At 43.7% G+C, this 23330-nt stretch overlaps 1 protein-coding gene across 5 annotated transcripts in view; it reads right to left on the reverse strand.

Annotated features, from left to right (window-relative positions):
• Positions 1 to 23330, reverse strand: part of SLC11A2 (solute carrier family 11 member 2) — a 77818-nt gene that overhangs the window by 34873 nt on the left and 19615 nt on the right. For 4 of the 5 annotated variants that reach the window (XM_039332023.1, XM_039332022.1, XM_039332018.1 and 1 more), the window contains exons 3-6: positions 18851 to 18975; positions 17293 to 17418; positions 15935 to 16054; positions 4982 to 5088 (exon numbers count right to left, since the gene is read on the reverse strand). In XM_039332023.1, coding sequence (XP_039187957.1) covers positions 4982 to 5088; positions 15935 to 16054; positions 17293 to 17418; positions 18851 to 18975 — 478 coding nt within the window. Of the gene's footprint in view, positions 1 to 4981; positions 5089 to 15934; positions 16055 to 17292; positions 17419 to 18850; positions 18976 to 20771; positions 21138 to 23330 lie in introns of those variants that run through there. The other variant, XM_039332019.1, reaches the window with a different exon arrangement.

Genomic DNA, 23330 nt, shown 5'->3' on the forward strand with positions numbered 1-23330 from the left:
GCCGACAAACCGGCATCGTTTTTCCAATCCTTAAAGGCCAAGTTTGAGGGTCGCAGCACTGTTGGGAAGTTATTTGGAAAATCGTCACTCAACGCCAACACGGGGCTCATTTGTTCCTATGAAGTATCTTTGTTGATAGCAAAATGTGGCAAACCTCACACTATCGGAGAAATGCTGATTTTACCAGCAGTGAAACAGATTGTTGCCATCATGTTGTGGCCCAGCACAAGCACTATCACGCAATCGATTCCTTTGAGCAATGACACTGTATCAAAAAGAATCGATGAAATGGTTGCTGATATGGAAGAAAGGCTTATTGACACCTTGAAAAATACAGAATTCGTGATGCAGATTGACGAGTCAACGATTCGTGAAAATGAAGAATTGTTATTGGCTTATGTCCGTTTCATCAACAGAAATGAAGAGATCGGGGAAGAACTGTTATTTGTTTGAAATTTAGCCACTGACACAAAAGGTTTTTCGATATTTAAAAAGGTTGTAGAGTTTTTTAATGAGAAAAACATCCCTTTGACAAACGTCATGGCATGTGCAACCGACGGAACTGCATCCATGGTTGGATGATATCGTGGATTTCAAGCTCATTTAAAATCGGTTGTACCTGGAGTTATGTCTATTGCATCATTTATAGATAGCACCTTATCTCAAAAAATTTGAGTGGCCATTTGCACGAGTCTCTACATTGTGTCATTAATGCTGTGAATAAAATTAAGTCGAATGCCTTGAACAACCAACTTTTCACAAGCTTTGTGAAAAAAAATGATGAGTTTGAATGTCTTCTTTTGCACACCGAAGTAAGGTGGCTTTCAAAAGGAAAGTGTTTGTGGCGATTCCACAAACTTTTTGACATAGTTGTCGAATTTCTTGAATCCATTGACCCAAATCTAAGCAGTTCTCTTAAACTTCGATGTCTGGATGTAGCTTATCTCGCTGATGTTTTTGACAAGCTGAATGAAGTGAACGTAAAGCTGCAAGGAGATAAAATCAATTTTCTTAAGGCCAAAGGAGTAATCTCCTCATTTATTTCCAAATTGGACCTCCTTGCAAACAATATGAGTCGCCAGGAGCTGTATCAGTTCCAAAGTCTTGGCAATGAACGTGAACTCCAAGGAGAAGATCTGGACTTTTTTTGCTGGCACTTGAAACAACTAAAAGAAGATATGGAAATCAGATTCTATGATCTGATAAATCTGGAAGTGCCCACTTGGGTGTTAAATCCTTTCACAGCAGACTTTGCACAACTTCATCCCAAACTGCAAGAGCCACTGACAGATCTGAAATATGACTGTGAAGTCCAGTCACATTTTCAGAGTTACGGCTACGAAGCTTTTTGGGTGAAAATAAGGAACACTTACCCAATATTGTGGGAGGAAGTTAAGTTCCTTTCTAAGTCAAGGAACATGTTGAAGATCTCTGAGCGCGGTGATTTAAGAATGCGATTAACAAAAATGGTTCCAGACATCAAGAAATTGGCATAACCTCACCAAGCACAAGGCAGCTATTGATGTTGGGTTTTTTTGCTTTTTGTGTACATACATTTTTTTCGTTAATAATTGTCTGAGCTTTTATCATTATATTTGCTTGCATTGGATTTCACATTCCAGTTTGAGTTTTTGGCTTCATTTTCGAATTTTTGTTGTGCTCTGTAAAACATTTTGTGTGTCTCTTTGTATTGTACTTTTTAAGCGTGCACTCCAGTTCGATATTATATTTTCTTTGTGTCTTTTTAATCCTTTTTACAGTGTGCGTGATTATATATACCAGTGGTGGCGAACCTTTTAGAGACCAAGTGCTCCAAAACCACTTCCTCACCCTTGTCCCTGCTCTGCCGTGCCCGCTGGACCACCCACCACCTCCACAGCCCACCACAGATCACCCAGGCAGCCCAGCAGCGCCATGGTGGCCACACCCTCCACCCATATCCTGCAGCATCATCTGCACGCAATGGGGTGCAAGGGCGGAGTCTTGTCCCCGCTTCCTGGCTACCATGTCCTTGGCTGCACAGCATTGTGTGGGCCGTGCCCAGGGGCGACTCTCCTCCAGAGGGCTGCTGGTGAGGGGGCCATGGGAGGAGGCGGGGCTGGGGCAACAGCGCATGTGCCCACAGAGAGGGCTCCAAGTGCCGCGTCTGGCACATGAGCCATAAGTTCGCCACCACTGACCTATACTTTCCTTGAATCTTAATTTAGTTTCAGAGTTTTTGTCTTGAAATTCTTAGTTCCTGTATTGTGGTTTGTTTTTATGCCCTTTTTATATTTCTTTTTGCGTCTTAAATTTTACTTGTAATTCAATCATTAAATGTTACTGTTTTTCTTTTCAGGCATTTCACTTTCTTGCAATTGCAAGTGTTTGCATAAATTGAAGAATTATTTCCTATGTTGTGATTGAGAGGTTATGTTGGGGGAGGGGAGCGATGACAACTTCCTCATTGGCTCAAGGGGGCGATTCGTTCAAAAAGGTTAAGAACCACTGATTTAGAAGACCAAACATTGTTTTAGAATGCATAGATAGCAAGCTGATTCGATTATTTGTTGCAATACTTCAAAGGAAGCCATCTACCTGGGCTGCAGCCATCATCTAATAACTCTAAGCTTTAAAACAGAATTTTGCTAGAGCTTATTCAGGAAGGAATTGAAGCAATTATAGCTACCGTAGGTACACAATGCAGCAGGAGACCCAACTGAGCTGTTAGCTGCACTTGGCATCTGGTGAACCTTTTGCTTTTATTAACTGCACAATGACACCTGGAAGGGCTCCCCATTCAAAACATGGCTGCTATGAGGAATACAACCAGTTGCAAAGTGCTGATTTCCCAGGATATCACTTGACCCCCACTATAATTCCTCAGGCCCAGCGGTTTCCTACCACTCCTGCTTTTCTTTGTCCCTTTCTTTTCACAGCAATGGATACACCTCTAAACAACTCACTAAGATGCAGTTGCCCATTAAGTTTACTTTTTAAGAAATTTGACATTTAAGATGCTACAGGTGCTTTGCAGCACAGCAGCTTCTCTTTTTTTAAAAAATGTAAATATCTTAAATAGGTCTAAAAAGTAATATCAGGTAATGAGCATGATGAGTGCCAAAAAAGTGTCTAGTGCAGTGGTTCTCAACCTGTGGGTCTGGACACCATTTGGGGTCGAACGACCATTTCACGTGGGTCGCCAAACAAGGCTGTCCGCCATTTTTTCCCTTTTCCCTAGCTGTCCTACTCCCTCTTATTGGTGGCCACACCCACTTGGGGGTCACCACAACATGGGGAACTGTATTATGGGGTCACGGCATTAGAAAGGTTGAGAACCACTGGTCTAGTGTATCTTTAGATGCCATTTGATAGTGCTTATTTCAAGAGACCACACTGATACTACAGTAAGCTACATCCTGATGTTACATATGACCTGCAAAAGATGACTTTCTTCACGTCTTTAAGAAAGTGGTGCAGTCATGCATCAGAAGTCTGTCTATGACCCTCAGCCTAGGCCAGGGGTAGGCAACCTTCGCTCTTTTATGACTTGTGGACTTCAACTCCCAGAATTCCTGAGCCGGCCATGCTGAGGGGAAAGGGAGAGGTTTCCAAGCTGAACCATGCTGGCTCAGGAATTCTGGGAGTTGAAGTCCACGAGTCATAAAAGAGCCAAGGTTGCCTACCCCTGGCCTAGAATAAGATGTTCATCCATGCTATGGAATGAGTGGAATCAATGCACTAGAGTTTCAAGCAGTTTTATCAAGATTTATCAAGAATTGAACACTGGACTTTGCACGTTCTTTTGACTATGGCTTTCTCACCAACCTATTACACAGGTAGTCCTCAACGTACGACAGTTCGTTTAATGACCATTCAAAGTTCCAATGGCACTTAAAGAAGTGACTTAGGATCATTTTTCATACTTATGACCATTGCAACGTCCCCATGGTCCTCTGATCAAAATTCAGATGTTTGGCAATTGGTTCACTTTTATAACTGTTGCAGCATCCTGTGGTCATGTGACCCCCTTTTTGCGACCTTCTGACAAGCAAAGTCAACGGGGGAGCCAGATTCACTGAACAACCGTTTACTGAATTAACAACTGCAGTGATTCACTTAACATTTGTGGCAAGAAAGGCCGTAAAATGGGGCAAAACTCACTTAACAAGTGTCTCGCTTAGCAACAGAAATTTGGGGCTCAACTGTGGTTGTAAGTCGAGCACTAGACTGTATAGAAAGTGGGTACACAAAGACATTATGAGGATACCCTTTTGATCAGGCTAGAGGTCCTTGTAATTCAAGGATCGGTACCACAGAATCACCAACCAGACTGAATCTGGAAGCTTGCAAGCAGGATATGAGAACAATAACCCTCTCCTGCTCTTTCTCCCTGCTAGCAACTTGCATTTAAAACATACATGCTCCTTTTGATTAGGCGTTAATAAAGTATCAAACAGCCCCTGATCGCCTAATTCTTCATGGACTAAACTCATTAAAATTAGTGGCTATTAAACAGTGAATTTCGTAATTCAATTGCCTTCGGTCAAGACATCTTTTGATCATTTCAAGTTACCCTGACTCAATGTTAGTGAATGCTTATATAAATACTCAGGGTTTTTCGGGGAAAGACGCAAGAAAAGGGCAAATAGGGGAAAAAAAACCCCGAAGGAACTGAGGCTACTTTTGCTTAAATGTCACCTGCCTCGTTTGAGTCACCGAGTCACCTTTTCACGCTTGAAAAGCTCACTTTCAAATGTGACCTATCTGCAGGCATTTAAAAAATCTTGCCATTAAAGCGCGGTAAGTTATATACACCCCATGACTACGATGTAAATATTATCGGTGTCCGGTTGTGAAGGAATGCGCTGACTGGGGAAAGAATTCCTAGATTTGATATGGAGTTTTCTTCCTTGATTGTATCTCTGTGTGGTTTCAACTCATGACTAGCAGGATACTGCTAAAACCACAAAACACTCAGAGAATGAAATAGCTAACTTACTTCCCAACGGATAAGAGGTTAATGGCAATTGCTGAGCCAATGACTTCTTGCATATCCGATCCAATGATAGCCAGCTCGACCATCACCCACAAGATAAGTCGAGGAACCTAGGCAAAAATTCAAGAAGGTCATGCTTAAAACGTGGAATCTTCTCCACCACACCCCCTCCACCCCAGGGAGTAACCAGGAGCTGCGGTGACTGGTTCCCTTCCAAAAACTCTTTGCAACAGTTCTGTACATATCTCTGACAAAACAGCAGTCTGCGCTCTCCCTGATAGTCCCCTGGGTGGATAAGTCAAACAATTGGAGGGGAGAAAGAAAGAAAGAAAGAAAGAAAGAAAGAAAGAAAGAAAGAAAGAAAGAAAGAAAGAAAGAAAGAAAGAAAGAAAGAAAGAAAGAGAGAGAGAGAGAGAGAAGGAAGGAAGGAAAGAAGGAAGGAAAGAGAGGGAGGGAGGGAAAGAAAGAAAGAAAGAAAGAAAGAAAGAAAGAAAGAAAGAAAGAAAGAAAGAAAGAAAGAAAGAAAGAAAGGATAAGAACATGGTGAGGCACATTAAGTCTGCCTACTGCTTAATTTATTAAATTGTGCATGAAAGGAAGGAAGGAAGGAAGGAAGGAAGGAAGGAAGGAAGGAAGGAAGGAAGGAAGGAAGGAAGGAAGGAAGGAAGGGGAGAGGATAAGAACATGGTGAGGCACATTAAGTCTGCCTACTGCTTAATTTATTAAATTGTGCATGAAAGGAAGCAGTATTTGCCCTGAACCTCTTGATAGTTTACAATGGAAACATTTTGTCCACCCTAGAGTTCCTTCAGTAAGAAGTCAACAGAAAGAGACACACTCTTCTTTTCCATGTACAATAGCAGTGATATGAACTCAATTACACTGAGCAGATAGTTGCAAAATATGATTCAAACCTTATTTTAATGCTCTGGTCCAATTCTAGCTTCACAATCTCCACAATGATTCACCCACCCACAGCCTTCAGAAGCCATCCAAAAATTCCTTCTCTCCCCCCCCCACGCATTGTGCAATGAGAAATAATTACCACAATCTAATTTTAGAAAGCAAACTTTCCTAGCAAAGGGAAGATTAAGCGTCTCCTGACCAGCAACCGCCTACATGGATGGCTGTTCCAGGAACCTGGCAACTCAAAAGATAGCCCGAAAGTTTTTAAACTCACTTCTAAACCAAGAGATAGCTACGCAGCAGATGTAAGAGCTATACAAGACACACGATTATATAGGCCAGTGGTTCTCAACCTGTGGGTTGGGACCCCATTTGGGGTCGAACGACCATTTCACGGGGGTCGCCAAACAACGCAGTCCGCCATTTTTTCCCCCTTTTCCTTAGCTGTGCTACTCCCTTTTATTCTGTTGGCTTTTGAAAGCCAATAGAATAGAGTCTCTTGAATAGAGTCTAATTCTATTGGCTTTCAAAAGCCAATAGGAATTGTCCAGGCTGTCTCTGCCCTGCTGAGCCCACCAAAAGTCCCGTTCTGCAAACGGTGCTGCAGCAGTTGAGTAGTCCTTGACTTACGACCAGCTGAGTAGTCCTCGACTTACGACCGATTGGGGGTCGCGGCATTAAAAAGGTTGAGAACCATTGATATAGGCCAAAGGTCTGCTAGCAGGTGGCCATAGTTCAAAATGTTTGTCAAAGACATCGAGCAGACTGCAAAAGGAGATTCTGGATTTAGCTGAATTGTTGCTAAGTCTTTTTCAATCTTCTCCTGGTATTACCTTCCTATGGTATTTCAAAGAGGGAAACCTAAGGAGGCCTTTGTAACTCTCTTCTTGGGCCAGAAGTATCAATCCTCCCAGAAACTGGCTCCTCCCATGTAATCCAGCAGTTTCTGATGAGACCTTCATCCTGGTAAGGAGGAACTGTGTTGGAGCAGTTTCCATACAACCTTTCCATACAATGAACTGTAGAATGCACCGTTTCCCTTAGGAGAAAGGTAATTATTACAATAAGAATTTAATCTGGATATCACCAGAGTTAAATCTGCTACTTACTAAGAATATTCCAACATAGGGGTCTTCAAACTTGGCCCTTTTATGATTGGTGGACTTCAACTCCCAGAATTCCTCAGCCAGCGTGCCTGGCTGAGGAATTCTGGGAGTTGAAGTCCACCAGTCATAAAAGGGCCAGGTTTGAAGACCCCAGTTCTAACATAACTCCAGGAAAGGGAAAGACAAGCAATAGATTTCTGTCAGTTTTTAAAGAATTCTATGCTGTTTTCCTTCAGATGTGCCAGATCCAGGAAATAGATAATTGCCAAACCATCTATGAACATGCATACAATGCACACAGACCACCCAAAGTTAAAAACAATGGAGCAACCTAACAAGGGATTATTAATACTGAAAGGAGGGGGGGGGGACCCTGGGTTTCGTAGGAGATTTCTGCGTCTCTAAGCAACAGTCTTGCCAAAGCAGGCCCAAAAGGAATTTCAGACCAAAAAAGATATCCTATAAGCCTTTCTACATCCAGGTTTTTAAGAGATTCGTTTATCAGTAATTGAAATAATTATGGGAACAACATCAAACAAATACTGTAGGAGCATTAATTTGGACAGGGAAGACAGAAAGGGAGCATTTGAATATTAATTTGGAAACCAAAGTTTCTGACTCTTAAAGTAAAAGAACTATGCTTTTATTCAGTGAATAAGATTTTTTTCAGAAGACATCCACTGATTGTATTATTGATCTATTATTAAACAGTCATTCCCTGATTCACAATAAGTGCCACACAGGAGAGTGTCCACAGGAAGCAAAAACACTTCCTGAAGACCTGTGCAAAGAATATTTGTATTCCAATCCAGCAAGTCAAGATTCTCCCCCTTTCAGGATCAGAGCCTTCTAAACACCATATTCACTCACGTAAAATTGGAGTTTCTTCCTCCATTAATTTCCACTGAAGCAGGAAAATCATTTTGTACAGGTAGTCCTTTACTTACAACCAATCACTTAGTGATTGTTCAAAGACCCTGAAAAGGGGCGTTGTCTTACCTGAACGCCTTTTCTCAGCAGGATGATGTAGAGTCCAAATGGATGGGTTCTATGACGGCCTTCCTGCCTGGCAGACTGGGTAAAAACTTCGGCCACACCCTTCCTTTGGGCGTGACCCCAGTTTTGACTTAGGCGAGAAACTTTGTTGGAATTAACCTTGCAGCTCTTTATTATATCTTTATTATAACCCTGCCTAGACCTATCCTCTGGGTGGGCTTGGACTCTACATCATCCTGCTGAGAAAAGGCGTTCAGGTAAGACAACGCCCCTTCTCCAGCAGGATGGCTGTAGAGTCCAAATGGATGGGACATACCAAAGCCCTCATGTCCCCCTGGGAGGGAATGTCTAGGCTACCGAACTCTGAGCAGATACGACTTGTTGAAGAACTCTTCTGCCAAAAGCCGCGTCTGCTGCTGCTAGGGAGTCTAAACGGTAATGTCGAATAAAAACCGAAGGTGAGGACCAGGTTGCGGCCCTGCAAATCTCTTCCACCGGAGCTTGCGTTAGCCACGCCGCAGATGTAGCTGCGCTCCGAGTTGAGTGAGCAGTCACCTGAGTGGGTGCTGGCAAATCCTGTGAGACGTAGGCCTGCGCTATGCAGGCTCTGATCCACCTGCCTATGGTGGAAGGAGATACCTTCTTTCCCATAGTTGCTGGTTGAAAGGACACAAATAATGCTTCAGTCTTTCGGAAAGCCGAGGTGCGTTTCACGTAGAAACACAGCGCTCTCCGCACGTCCAGCTTGTGCCATCTGTGTTCTAGTCTATGTTTGGGTCTTGGACAGAAATCAGGAAGCGAAAGTTCCTGAGATCTGTGAAAGATGCTATTTACCTTCGGAATGAAGGTCGGGTCTGGTCTAAGAACGACCCTGTCTTTGAAAAAGGTACACAGATCCTTCCTTACTGACAGTGCTGCTAGTTCTGAGATTCTTCTTGCTGAAGTAATTGCCACAAGGAAAGCTACCTTCAGTGATAGGTGATGGAGTGAGCATGTTTCAAGAGGTTCGAAGGGTGCTGATGTCAAGGCTAGAAGGACCTTAGGCAGGTTCCAGGACGGGTACCTGTGTATGACTGGGGGCTTTGTGTTAGATGCCCCTTTTAAAAAGGCATTAATAGCTGGATGCTGTGCTAGGGAAGTTAAGTTGTCGCAGGAGAGTACAGTTGAGAGGGCCGATATCTGTCTGCGGATAGTATTGACTGACAGGCCCTTATTAAGACCCTCCAGTAGGTAATCTAGGATATTGGGAATAGATACTGCGGTCGGGTCTAGGTGAAGCGAAGCGCACCACCTACAAAATCCCTTCCACGTAGCGTCATAAATCCTATTAGTGGACGCTCTTCGTGATGCCTGTATGATCGATATCACCCCTGCAGAATAAGATTGTTTAGTTAAGCTTTGCCGCTCAAATGCCAAGCGGCTAGTTGTAGCCACTGGGGATCTGGGTGTACAAGCTTGCCCTGACTGAGTTTTACCTTGTCCGGGGGGATCCTCCACGGAGGTGATATCGAAAGGTCCACGAGGTCGGCAAACCACGGGCGCCGTGGCCAGTGAGGGGCAATGCAGACCATTTCTGCGCCCTCCAGGATCATCTTGCGTATGGTTGCCGGTATTAATGGCAGCGGTGGGAAGGCGTACAGGAGTTGCGCCGGCCACCGGCACCTGAGAGCATCCGTTCCCTCCGATCCCGGGGACGGGAATCTGGAGAAGAACCTGGGGAGCTGTGTGTTCTTGTGGTTGGCAAATAGATCTAGGTGCGGTTGTCCGAACCTCCGGGAGATCTCCTCGAAGAGAGCCGGGTCCAGACGCCATTCCGACTGGTCCACCTTGGCTCTGCTCAGGGAGTCTGCCTGGGTGTTTGTCTCCCCTGAGATGTGTTCCGCTCTGATGGAACTCACATTGGCTTCTGCCCACCGAGACAGAGCCAATGCTTCCTTCATTAGTTCCACTGATTTCGTTCCTCCCTCCTTGTTTACATGCGCCTTGGCTGCTACATTGTCTGTAAGCACGAGGACGTGCCTCCTCGTTACTAGGTGTGAGAAATGACGGAGGGCCAGGTGTATGGCCCGGAGCTCTAGCCAGTTGATGCTGTGTGACAGGTCCTTCTGACCCCACTGGCCCTGTGCTATCTGGGTCCCCAGATGGGCTCCCCATCCGAACAGGCTCGCATCTGTCGTGAGCGTGACCCTGTTCGGTTCCCTGAATATGCTCCCCTTGAGTGTCATGGGGGATAGCCACCATTTTAGTGATTTCATCACCTGTGCTGGTACCGGCACTCTCCTGCTGGAGGTGCTGAGGTTCCTCCTCTGGTAGGGTAGGAGGAACCACTGCAACTCCCTCGAGTGGAGCCTTGCCCATGGGATGATGCCCATGCAAGATATCATCTTCCCCAGGAGCTTCGAGAGTTGTAGCAAGGGCACTCTCCTGATCTTTTGAATTTGGTGGATTAGCTTGGATATGCTGATCAGTCGCTCCTGGGAAAGGAATACCCCGCACTGTGACGTGTCTATCACCGCGCCCAGGTGTTGCAGTCTCCTTGAGGGAATGAGGTGGCTCTTGTTTAGATTGACCGAGAATCCGTGCCCCTGTAGGGTTCGGATCGTGGTCTTGAGATCTGCCCTTGCTTGTTTCTGAGATCTGGACTGAATCAAGATGTCGTCCAGATAAAACTGTACGCGAACCGGCATCAGCCTGAGATGGGCTGCTATTACAGCTAGGATTTTGGTAAATACCCTTGGTGCTGAAGATAGTCCGAAGGGTAAGGCCCTGTATTGGTAATGCCGGCCCGCGTAGGTAAATCTGAGGAATTTCCGGTAGCTGGGATGGATGGGAATGTGTAGGTACGCCTCTGTGAGATCTATTGAGGATAATAGATCGTCTTCCCTGACGCTGGCTAGGATGGACTTCAATGAGTGCATCTTGAACTTCCTGTACTTTATGAAATGATTCAGGCCCTTCAGGTCCAATATTGCTCTCCACCCTCCTGATGTCTTTGGAATAACGAAGAGGATGGAATAAAATCCTCTTCCCTCCTCTTCCTTTGGTACCCTCTCTATGGCTTGAATTGACAGGAGGTGAGCTATGGCCGAAGTTATCAGCCTCGTCTTGTGTACCTTTCTGGAGATGGGGCATCTGATGAACCGGCTTGGTGGGGGAGAACAAAAGTCTAAGGTCAGGCCATGCCTGATCGTTTCCAAGACCCAGGCGTCGGTGGTGGTCTGCTCCCAGACCTCGATGAAGTTTCCTAACCGACCCCCGATGGGAGTGTCCTGTTTGGCGTCACTTGGTACGCTTAAAGGATCTGCCTCCCGCTCCCCTATATGGGCGTCTGGACTGGAACTGGCCTCTGGCTCCCGGGCTTTGGCGATCCTGGGTTCGATCCTGTCTCGGATAGAAGGATCGTGAGCCTCTGGGCCAGTCCCAGGATTGCCCTGATCGAAAGGGCTGTCTCCATTCCCAGGGGCTTCCTGGGCGGGAGCCCTGTCTCCGGAAGTCCTGACTGCCTCTCCTGTCTAACTTCTTTGATGGATGCACTAGGATTTTTTTCTTGTCTCTGCCTTCGCTGACGTGTGGGTCCAGAATGGAACCAAACAGGGCTTCTCCACTGTATTTGGACGTCGAAAGACGCCATTTGGACCTCAGGTCTGTCTTCCAATTTTTGAGCCACAGTAGCCTTCGCGAGGCCACTGTGGCCGCAATGGACCTTGCCGCATACTTTGTTGCGTACAGTGAAGCGTCAGACACGAATTGAGAGGCCGCGAGGAGCTTGGCCAATGTTTGGTGTACTCTGACCTGGTCTGGAGGCACCGTGCCTTGCAGTTCCCTCAGCCACATGATACTGGCCCTCGCGAAGAATGATGATGAAGTGGCTGCTCTGGCCGCCCAGGCTGCGGCCATATGGGAACGCCGGAGGGAGTGTTCAAATTTCTTCTCCTCAGGTCTCAAGACCTCCGCCATGTCTCCTGGAATCGCGGAGGTAGAAAATAATGAGATCAAGGGGTTATCTACAGTGGGAACCTCTAACATGTTAGAGAAGGAGGGAGATAGGTTGAAAAGCTTTCTTTCCGCGCTGTTAGGTGCCGGTGGGCTCGCAAGTGAGGACCATTGTTCCTCCAGCGTGGTCATAAAGACCTCCGCACATGGGATGTACTTATCCTGTGGAACCTTTTTGGCAAATAGAGGATTGGCCTCCTTGCTTGTTGAGGGCTTCTCATCCTGTACTGATGTTAGGTTGACTGTGGAAACTGCCTTTATCAGGAGTGATTTTAGGAGCGCTGGGTTAAAGAGGCCAGAGCTTGTCGCCTGCTCAGGTGCGGTCTCCTCGTCCTCCGAGAGGGGCATGTCTGACATGTCCAGGTCTACTGAGTCACCCTCTCCCAATTGAGAGGAAGTTTCAGAGATGCTGGTAGGGGGCGGCCTAGCCCGTCCCTTACGGGGTGTGTGAAAGGCCACTTGCCCCTTAGAAGCCATGAACTGGGAGAATGCATCCTGCATGAATGCATGAAATTGTGCCGACCATATGTTCTCCTGCGCCTTGTCGCTGGAGTGAGGCGCTGGAGTGTGGTCGGGTGAAGAAGCTGGTGAGGAGGGATTGGAGGAATCTAACTGTTCAGTTTCCCCAGGAGGAGACCAAGTCTTGAGCACTTCCTCGGCAGTAGGTTCTGTGCTGGGTGCCACCCCTGGGACAGGGGAAACCAAATTTGTCCCATTGACATTGGTTCTCTGTGCTCTGCTAATTTGCCTTTCTAAAGCCAAATGTCTCCTCAAAGCCTCTCGCTCAGCCGTTTTAGACTGTCCCTTCTGAGAAAGGTGCTTTGTTTTAGCTTTCTTCTTCCCCCCCACCTCTGATTCAGAAGATCTGCGTTTTTGTTGTTGCTGTGGGGGGGACAATTGAGGGACCTGTGTGACTGAATACGAGACATTGTCTGCCATTGTGCCAGACACCCCGAGTAGGCAATGCCTGGAAAGGGGGAATGAGATACGCAGATCAGATGCAGATGCTTGGGGCTGTGCCCTCTTCTGCCTATACAAACAATGGCCGGACAGACAGGAATCTTTGGACAGAAGATCCTGCAAGGCAGTGACTAAAGGTCACTATAGGAACAGTTAGGAAAAGAAAAAATATTCCTCCTCACCTCCTCACCTAGTCCAGACAAAAGTACAGTTTATATCTCTCTCTCCCCCGGTCTGTGGCTGTGGTAGCAGACCACGCTCAGAACTGATAGAGGTTCTAATCTTTTATTCCTCTTCCTTCCTCTTGCCCAAGTGTCTTAATGTAAAGGAAAAAAGCGGCGGCTAAACTGCTCGTTTAAAATGGCGAATGGGAGGAAGCCCCGCCTCCCAATAGTAGCCGGATGAGCCACGAGGCTCCAACAATGGCGGGTCTTTAATAGCCAGCAATAGGGTAATTAACCGGCTTGAATGGCTCTTTTGTCCTTAAGGGGGCTGTGCCTCTCCGCTGGGGGAGAAAAAACGGCGCTGAGGCTCTGCCGGTCGGTTTGGGCGCGCTGCGCTTCTCGCGCCGCTCAGCTGATCAGCGCTCTGTTTTCCCGCGCCGCTCAGCTGTTTGGCGCTGAACGGCGCCTCAGCTCCTCCGCCGGACCGAGTGGCCTCCGTGCCACTCAGCTGCCCGGCGGGTGGTCCGGGAAATGTCCCCGCGCCAAACAGCTGTTTGGCGGGTCGGGGATCCGCGGAAGATCCACTGACCGGCCCGAGCCCCCCTGGCTAACCGCCCTGGCGATCCTCTCACCACTCCGACGATCCTGGCTGGGAGGCGTCGGTGTTCTATTCCTCTGCCCGGGATCCCTGCCTGCTGCAAAAAGGGGAGGAAAAAAAAAAAAAAACTGGAAGAGGATATTCTTTTCTTTGTGAAAACTCTTCTTTCCTAAGAGCTGCTTCTCGCACTTCTACCAGGCTTCGAGACTGAGTCAAAACTGGGGTCACGCCCCAAGGAAGGGGTGTGGCCGAAGTTTTTACCCAGTCTGCCAGGCAGGAAGGCCGTCATAGAACCCATCCATTTGGACTCTACAGCCATCCTGCTGGAGAAAAAGTATTTACAACCCAAATTTGAAGCTAGGACATCCACTTTCCCCCAGCCGTAGTCACATGACCATATCTTGGGTGCTCAACAACCAGCCCCATTTATAGCTGTTTGCAGCACCCCATGGTCAAGCTCATATGAAGTGTTAATACCACTTTACAATGCCTTGGTAAGGCCACACTTGGAATACTGCATCCAGTTTTGGTCACCATGATGTAAAAAAGATGTTGAGACTCTAGAAAGAGTACAAAGAAGAGTAACAAAGATGATCAGGGGACTGGAGACTAAAACAACCAAGAACTAAGGAGAAATTTCCTGACAGAACAATTAACCAATGGAACAATCTACCTCCAGAAGTTGTGAATGCTCCAACACTAGAAGTTTTTAAGAAGAGACTGGACAGCCATTTATGTGAAATTGTATAAGATTTCCTGCCTGAGCAGGGGGTTGGACTAGAATACCTCAAACATCCCTTCCAACTATATTATTGTTATTGTTATTGTCACGTGACTGTAATTTATGACATTTTTTGCCAGAAAGTGTTGTTTACTTCTGGTAACAATGGATTCACTTAATAATGCTGATGTTCACTGCTATGTTTGCTTTACAAATGCTGCATTTGCTTTACAGGCTACAAAAAATGGTCATAAAATCAGATTCTGTCACATGGTGATCGGCTCTACAATTGTCATGACTTACGACTGTAATTGCAGACTCAATTACGGGTCGTAACTCGAGGATTACCTGTATTTGTGGAATAAAGGCAGACATGATTGTTGAAAGGGAAAAGCCACATTAACTTCACTGAGGGGAAAGACTGCAGAAAAAAAATGGGTGGAATCCATGGACTGGAAACCTTCTCTATTTATAGGCCCACAAGGGTTTTTTTTGTTTTGTTTTGTTGTTTGTATAGCTATCTCTTATTCTACCCCTGGAGGCAACATCCTCCTTTTTCTCTGTTCCCTACTGTGCGGGGTTCTTCTCTTTTCTTCTAATTAGAGTGACCTTTTCCCCTTATCCTACCTCCCTCTTGGCCTCCTCCCTCTAAAGCAAGATGGAGGAGTTTGCATTTGTGTTGAGAGAGAGAATGACGCAATTTCTGTACTTTTGTTCTCTGGGATAATCCCTCTATCTCATTCCTTTTTTTTTGTTTGTTTGCTTACCGAGCTGTTTTTGCCAAGAACTCAAACTCCAATTTTGGAGACTTCAGAATTATCCACAGTTAGTACCTTTCCCTGGACTTCTCTTCTTTCCTGGTTCCAATCTTCATAGATTTTGCAGTCTTGCCTCTCTCCCTATTTATTGTATGATCCTACAGGTCAGGGGTGAGCAACCATGGCAACTTTACAACCAGTGGACTTCAATTCCCAGAATTCCTAAGCCAGCATAGTTAGGAGTTGGAGATCCACAGGTCATAAAATTGCCATGTTGCCCACCTGTGATCTATAGATCATAGAATATCTGCACATCATGTTTTCTTAAGCCTATGGCTAAAACACAGGCATGACTGCTACCCAATTGTTGCTCCTGTCCACAAGTGTTTGCCACGATCAAGCTCTAATTTAGCAGAGTTTGGCAACCCGACACTCACATTTGATTATGGATCTGTTCACCTAAAGAGAATCTGAAGCATGGCAGGAGGTTAGTTTGGTAATGGCTTCTTCTGATGTGATAAGAGTCAGTCAGCCTTCACGTCAGGCTAAATTGAGTTAAACAAACCACGGATAAGCCATGAGTAGTGCTGATTTGAGTGAAGAATTAGCAATTATCAGTCAACATGTTCAACATTTAACAAAGAACTTAAATAAATATGATCTGCTGACTGGCTCTGGAAGCCCCAATCCTTGCAAAAAAAAAAGGCCCCTCTATCGCCTGGGATGTTCATGCAGACACAGCCAAATTACCCACCTTGGGATACTGTCGATTGCATACTTCTGCCAGATGAAGTCCTGTTACCACTCCCAGCCTTGCCGCCAGACGTTGTAAGAGCAAACCAATGACAGTAGCCAACAAGAGAACCCAGAGTAGCTGAAAAACATAAAAATACACACAAAAAATGAAAAGCAGCCAGGATGGCAATGTTCTGGAAGATGAACAACAATCTAGGGGATTCTGCTAACTAAACAATATCTGCATTTCTGGAGATATTTATCCAAGCCCTCTCACAATCAAAACCTGTCCCAGAGAACCATACTTTACCTCAGACATATTTGGGCTTTTGTTCTGGAGAATTTAATGCTCAAATAAGAACATTCCAAATAGGTGTTTGCTACATAAACATTCCTCTGTTTGTGCAGAACTCTGGAAATTTGAAACATCTCAGAGAGATCCCTGTGCCTATTTTATCCAAAGAAACCCATGCTTCCTGGGGCCTGACTATGGAACTTTGCTGGTAGCAAAGACAGGTATTCAGTTAGATGTGACAATAAAACATAAGATCGAATAATTCTTTTTAAATGTGGGAAATCACAGGCATTGCTTCCAGTAATCTAACCAGCCAACCATGAGGCAAATTTATTAGAAAAGCTAATCGTCAAATAGTAATGAGAATCACTGGGGTAAAAATTTTGCTTTTTAAAATTTTGTTTTCATATTGTGAAACCCTAACCTTTAAAAAACAAAGTTTAAACATTTCAGATTCTTCCTGAGAAAGTTCCTTGTCAGCAACCTTCACTAGCATGCTTAAGGTTTCTGTGTTAATTTAGAAATAATGTGGCAGATTTGCAGGACTAATTGAAATTCTATTAGTTCTGTCCCCAATTTTATGGCATGCCTCTAGATGTTAAGAGGTAACCCATAATGAACAGTGCACATTCTGATGAATCAACCTAATACAGGGGTAGGCAACCAGCTCTTTTGTGACTCGTGGACTTCAACTCCCAGAATTCATGAGCCAGCATGGTTGGCTCAGGAATTCTGGGAGTTGAAGTCCACAAGTCTTAAAAGAGCCAAGGTTGCCTACCCCGACCTAATGCATGGCAATTAATCTTCAATGTGAATCAGTTCAATGTGACCAGATGTAAGAACACAATCCAAGAAAATTCTCCTCTATTTTGCTTTATTGTCATTCCCTAATATTGCAAAATCCCATTTTCAAACATTTTCAATGTACATTTTAAGGAAAGCGTCTACAAAAAAAATGTGTTTAGAAAAATGTTTGTTTTGATCACTGCCCCTGAATTGAATTGTTAAGACATTATTCAGATCAATCTCTACAACAGGTTTCAAAGTGAAAGGTTTTACAAAAAGACAGATTAGCTACTTACCTTAAATCCTGCAACTGCCCCAGACTGTAGATCTGATTCAATGTTACCTGGATCCAGGTAGGCAATGCTCATTAGGAAACCAGGCCCAGTGAAGGCCCACAGTTTTCGAAAACTGAACAATGGGTGCTTTATGAATAGAAATGGAGAAAGGCGGGGGAGGGGAGGGATATTAAGCATTTTCACATAGGGGAATAAATAAATTCACACATTAACATCAACTGTTATGCTGTTAATTATTTGTCATTATTTACCGTAAATCCAAGAAAACTGTTAATTCAAAGAGGCAAAGCATAATATTTTACTTACACCACATATGGCATAGTGTTATCAATTTACTTTCGTAATAAATTACACTAGGTCTTGCAAAGTCAGTTCTAGGAAAGCCTTATATTTTTTTTCATAAACTTTGATGTGGAAGATCAGTTAGCAACTCTTAAGACAACTAGAGTACTTTGCAAAGGATCAATTTTCAATTTTTAACAACTCAGTTTTTAATAATTGTTTAAATTATTTCCTCATCTATTATCCTAAATTCTACTGCTCAAATAAAAAAGTCTGAGATAATAAAAAAAGAATTTGTGCTTGTATACATCAATACTCAGAATATATAATGCTAGAGAGTTTTTTTAAAAAAACAACCTTCAACCTTAGGTTGCATATTCCTTTAATATAATTCTTATTTAGAATTCCAAAATGAAAGCCTTTAGTAACAGAAGGGCCTTAAAGTCAGGGCAATCCATAGATGATGGAATCTTTTCAAGAAACAAAATGTACAAAAATAACTATGGGTGCAACTATTCATTTAAGAAATTAAAGGAAATAGCTGTTTTCTTCACACAGAGGATCATTGTTTCCTCCGTATACTCATTCAATAATTACACTGGCTAGTAAAATATCACTCTCATTCCATCATCTCCCATCCCTGACAACCATTAGAAAGAAGAAGCAAAGACTTATTGTATTTGAGATCAAACGTATTCCATGCCAGGAACAGCATAGGAAAGAGAAGTACAGATTTTTAAATACTAAAGGCATTTTTTAATCATTAACTGAAACAATTTATTGCTTAGAGCAGCTTTTTCCTCTCTGGATACTTCCACATGTTTTAGAATATAACTTTCACTCACTCCAAATGACGTAGTCAGAGGTTAGGGCTGATGAAAATTAGAGTTAAACGCATTTAGAGGGAGACTGATTGAGCACAATACTTAAAGGAGGCTCAGTCTCCACCAATCCCTGAGTTGCTGCATCAATTACTGACTTAAAATAAGAAGAAAGCAACTGCAGAAAAGTGACTCATCCAGACACACAACAGGCAATCAAGAGACCAAGTTAATTCTCTTGAATCTTCAGAAACATCAAAATGTTCCATTAATATATTTTGACAGCTTATAGTGAACCTGAGCATAAACTAAGCATATCTTAAGCAAATGTTACTGTGACCAGTAATTCTTCACACTACTACCCTTTCTGTGACACAATGGGTGTTCTTCAATAAAATACCAGGGAAATGATCACCTATGTTGACCCCACCATCACTCTTATGACCCATACTAACCTTTTCATCTTCTGGTATAGGTATTTTCTGATCAAAGTAGGTGGTAAATTCATCTGCAGAGTCCGAGGCCTGTGGCGTTACTGGGTTGCTGTAAATGGTACTAACACCATCCCCAGAGGTATCTTCTGCACAGCAAGAACAGAATGATGTGATAAGGGAAGTGGAGAAGTAGGAAGAGCAGAAGAACAGCAAGACAGATGTAATATACAGAGAAGTGCATCATGTTATGCTTCATCCACTGGGGGAAAAAAAATCTCATGCCATTTGAAAATGTTACCCATTATAGTATGGAACCAATACATTTGCAGGGAGCCAGGTAGGGGCAAGATATCTAACCTATATCTGCACAAGGAACTTAAATTAACAAAGGTCGAATTAGCTGTTACTTGCACCCAGTAACTGAACACACACACACACACACACACACACAACCAAATTGTTGTCATTTATGCAAAGGTATATGGAGATTCTCGGTCATCCATGTCATGGTTGTATTATTCACAATTATGCAAAGGTATTTCATCCTTAACTACACAAATAAAACAAAACAGAAAACTGAAATTTGATTCAAAGAGACACATACAGTTAGATAGGAATGCCTGCCTCTATACAGCATGTATGGTCTTTCCCAGAACTGCAACTAAACACAGACAACTTGATAGCTACTCCAGTCCCCAGATGTAACTCTTAGATGACACCCATTCATTATCTAAGATCCTGCAGGATGAGCAGAAAAAGGAGAAAGAGAGGCCCTAGTATCCTGGCCTGGGCAGTATAAAAGATGACACTGGGATGACCATGGTGGATCTGGAGGAGTCAGTGTGAGGAAGGGGGCATGGAGAGTGTTGATCCATACAGTGGCCAAGGACGGGACATGGCTGAATGGCTGATGACCACGACAGTCCAGACTGATGGAAGTGTTAAGACTGACAAAGAGCCTCTAGCTTTGACAGAAAGGGAGTTCTATAAATTTATATGGGTGATTTTCTGCTGTGGCTATAGAGTTTTCTTGTAATGAAAACTCTTCGGACATTTCCTATATTCCCAGTTGTATGTTGAAGCCTAAAGGCTGCTTTTTGAATGTTCATTTGATTACAATTACAGTTAGACCGCTTCTGGCTCTCCCCCTGCAAGGTGTAGAATTCTGGGATAAGAATGTTTCTTTTTTTCCCCCCAATCTATGTAGCATGGGAAATAATTTGCTCTCCTCCCTACTTAACTATCACATAACCATCGCTTCCCTTTCCTTATCTGTTTGTTTGAGAAATTATATGTTTGATTGAACATCTACAGGGTGGGAATCTGGCCTTTCTTAATATTCTCACCTTGCAGACATGCAATCTACTCTGTTTATGTCTGCTTAAAAGAATTTATTTTGATATGCTCAATTGTAACCCTACAGTTGCCGACTCATTTTTTTCTCTCCCAAACCTACCTTTTTTTCCCATTTGAAATTCTTGCATATTTTATTCATTCATGAAAGAGTTTCTGATCTTATTTCCTTATCTACAACTTAGTGGTTACTCACTTCTGGAGCCCAAATGCTGGACTGGGCTGATCTTCAAATCTATTCATTGAAATACAAGCATTTACCTTGTTAATGGGCTCTGTAGCTATACTTTCCCCTAAACTTAGATCATTAATCTGGACATTCTATTAAAACCACATCTTGATTTTTTTGGGGGGGAGGAAAGCATTGGAAATAAATTAAATCTCTTCCATCACCCTAGCAAGAAATAGATCAAAGGGTTATAAGGACATCATGTTCTTCAGAAGGCATTCACAATACCCTATACTTCTCAAAATAGCAAAATAACCCAGCCACAAGGAAGAAGGTACGTCTGCAGAGTTTCGCAAACACATACAATAATTTTATACTACCACCTTCCCCTGTAGGAAAGCAGGCTGCAACTGTACTCACTCTTGTATTCAAGTTTGTATTCTCCACGGGGCATTATAGCTCAGCTCTGCTTCCAGAGATCAAAAAAACAACAACAGACTGACACCTGCCTCCTCAGGATGTACAGAAGTGACCAATTTATAGCTAGAAACAGGAGCGGTAAAGAGAGAGATTCAGGGACAGTGGCTGTTTTGTTGATTGAGACGATGAACTTGGGTTTCTCCTCCTACGACTCTACGCACTCCGCCTTCCAAGGAACAGGATATGCCACTCAAGTTTACACGAGAGCTTTAATGCAATAGCCACCCTGTGTTATGAAAAAGCACGAATCAAACAGCTACGCTCACCTTGCTCAGCTAGTTAACCAAGGATGAAAAAGTCTAAGGAAAAGTAGGTAGCACACAACTCGAACCTGTTGCCAGCAATTTCCCCGAAGCTGCACAGTAAATAATAAGCAACTTGACCCAAGAGGTAAACTCCGGCAAGACTTTTGGCAGACAGTCAGCTAATGGAATGTCCTCTCTTAAGACGGTATGTTAACTGCAGATCAGCAAGGAAAATAGTCTGTTCTACCAGGAAATAATAGAATGGTTTCTATTCATAACCTACTGGCAGGGCAGCTTATTCAGGAGGAAGATGATTAGCAATCTTATGCAGAAGTACAATGAGAGAGCAGGACATTTCAGCTGGAGGATTTAAATCGGGAATTTCCCAGATTTAGGCTTCAGCTGGAGGATTTAAATTGGGACGTTCCCAGATTTAGGCTTCATTCTGCACTAGGTGAATGTACAGATTCAAAAGGATTTAGCCCCAAGTGGTGCTCTACTTTAGGTAGCATTCCAAAAAGCTAGGGGAACTGTATATGATGTATTTTTTTAGGGATCTCTTCTGGGTTTTTTTGTTTTACTGAGGCCAAACCAATGACCTCTGAACACCCCCAGATTTACTTCTGGAAGTCCATCAGGCCCTCCCTTTTATAAAACAAGCCACTTTTTATACCCTTACATTTCCCTCTTGACAATACCAGGACAACCTGAAATTGCACAAGCTTTTGTTTGTATCAGAGAAAGGGGCAAAGTTAAGAGCCATACAGGGATCACATCAAAGGCTGGTCTACTCCAGTATTCTGATCCCTCCGTGGCCAAAACCAGATGCCTTTGCTATGGGGCTCGCAGGCGCTCACCGCAGGCAGTCCTTGACTTACAACCATTTCATTTCATGACTGTTTGAAGATACGACGATTCTGAAAAAAGTGATTTATGACCGTTTTTCACACTTACCATTGTTATAGCATCCCTGTGATCACGACACCAAAATTTGGACGTTGGGCAACTGGCTTGTGCTTATGACTGTTGCAGCGTCTCGGGGTCATGTGATCCTCTCTGGCAACTTTGCGACCAGCAAAGTCAACGGGGAAGCCAGATTCAGTTCACAACTGGATTACAAACTTAACAACTGCAGTGCTTCACTTAACTACTGCAGCGAAAAAGGTCATAAAATGGGGGCAAAACTCGCTTAACAATGGTCTTGCTTAGCAATGGAAATCCAGAGCTCACTACTGTAGTCATAATTTGAGGACTGCCTGTACTGTCATCAGAATAATGAAAACAGCATTGTGGTATCACGTTGTAAGTCAGGGGTCTTCAAACATGGCCCTTTTATGACTTGTGGACTTCAGCTCCCAGAATTTCTCTGCCAAGCATGGCCAAGTTTGAATACCCCTGTTGTAAACTCTGCCCATTCTGGGCTTCAGATGTTGCAATATACATCAAACAGAAGTGGGCCTGGGGTTGCAATGCCACACTGTGGCTTCTTTCAGTCTACCCCCCCCCCGTCCCTCCAATTCTGCTATGCTTCTGGGAAGCTCATAAACAGATAAGACTGCAATTGTACTAATGCATGCTAATCTTTCCTACTAGAGGCACACTGGCTTACCAGAATTAAAATGGAGCCATCATGACTAGTAGCCACTGAGAGGATTATCACCCATGAGTGAAAATGTTTTTTAAAACCATCCAAACAGAGAATGGGTCAGGGAAGAACAATCTCTACTTTAGCTATGCACTGTGTGAATCATTTTGGATCAAAATAAAATAAAATAAAGATAGGTATAACATCAATTAAAAAAATTATGCAAACTATCATTTTGATTCTTTTGAGATTTTGTCTCAAGTCAAGGAGTACCTCTCCTTTTAACAGACTGGATCTTTAATCCTTTCAAATAATGTTCTAGAATTTGATTTCTTTTCATTTTTTCTTTGTCCCCAGAAAATCTTTTAAAACTTTAATAATTTTTTTGTAAATCAAATAGAGGAAAGTTATCCAGGTCACTTTTAATTATGAAGACATCAGCTGGTTTCATTATTATATCCAGTGTATCCATATCATTCTTATAGTCTGTCATTTTTAAATCCACTTTCAAACGATCTTGGTCTTGTCAGGTAAAACTTTTTTTTTCCGTAGCAACTTTTAAACAGTCTATCCATAATGGCAGACACTCTTAAAATTAACTTCTGGGTCCATTGCTCAAAATATTCTTCAGTATGTCCATGTTAAAGAATTTTGCTCCATTCTGTATTA

This window comes from Crotalus tigris, unplaced genomic scaffold (assembly GCF_016545835.1).
Source record: "Crotalus tigris isolate CLP2741 ecotype Arizona unplaced genomic scaffold, ASM1654583v1 scf7180000024441.2113493, whole genome shotgun sequence".
Classification (NCBI taxonomy): Eukaryota; Metazoa; Chordata; class Lepidosauria; order Squamata; family Viperidae; genus Crotalus; species Crotalus tigris.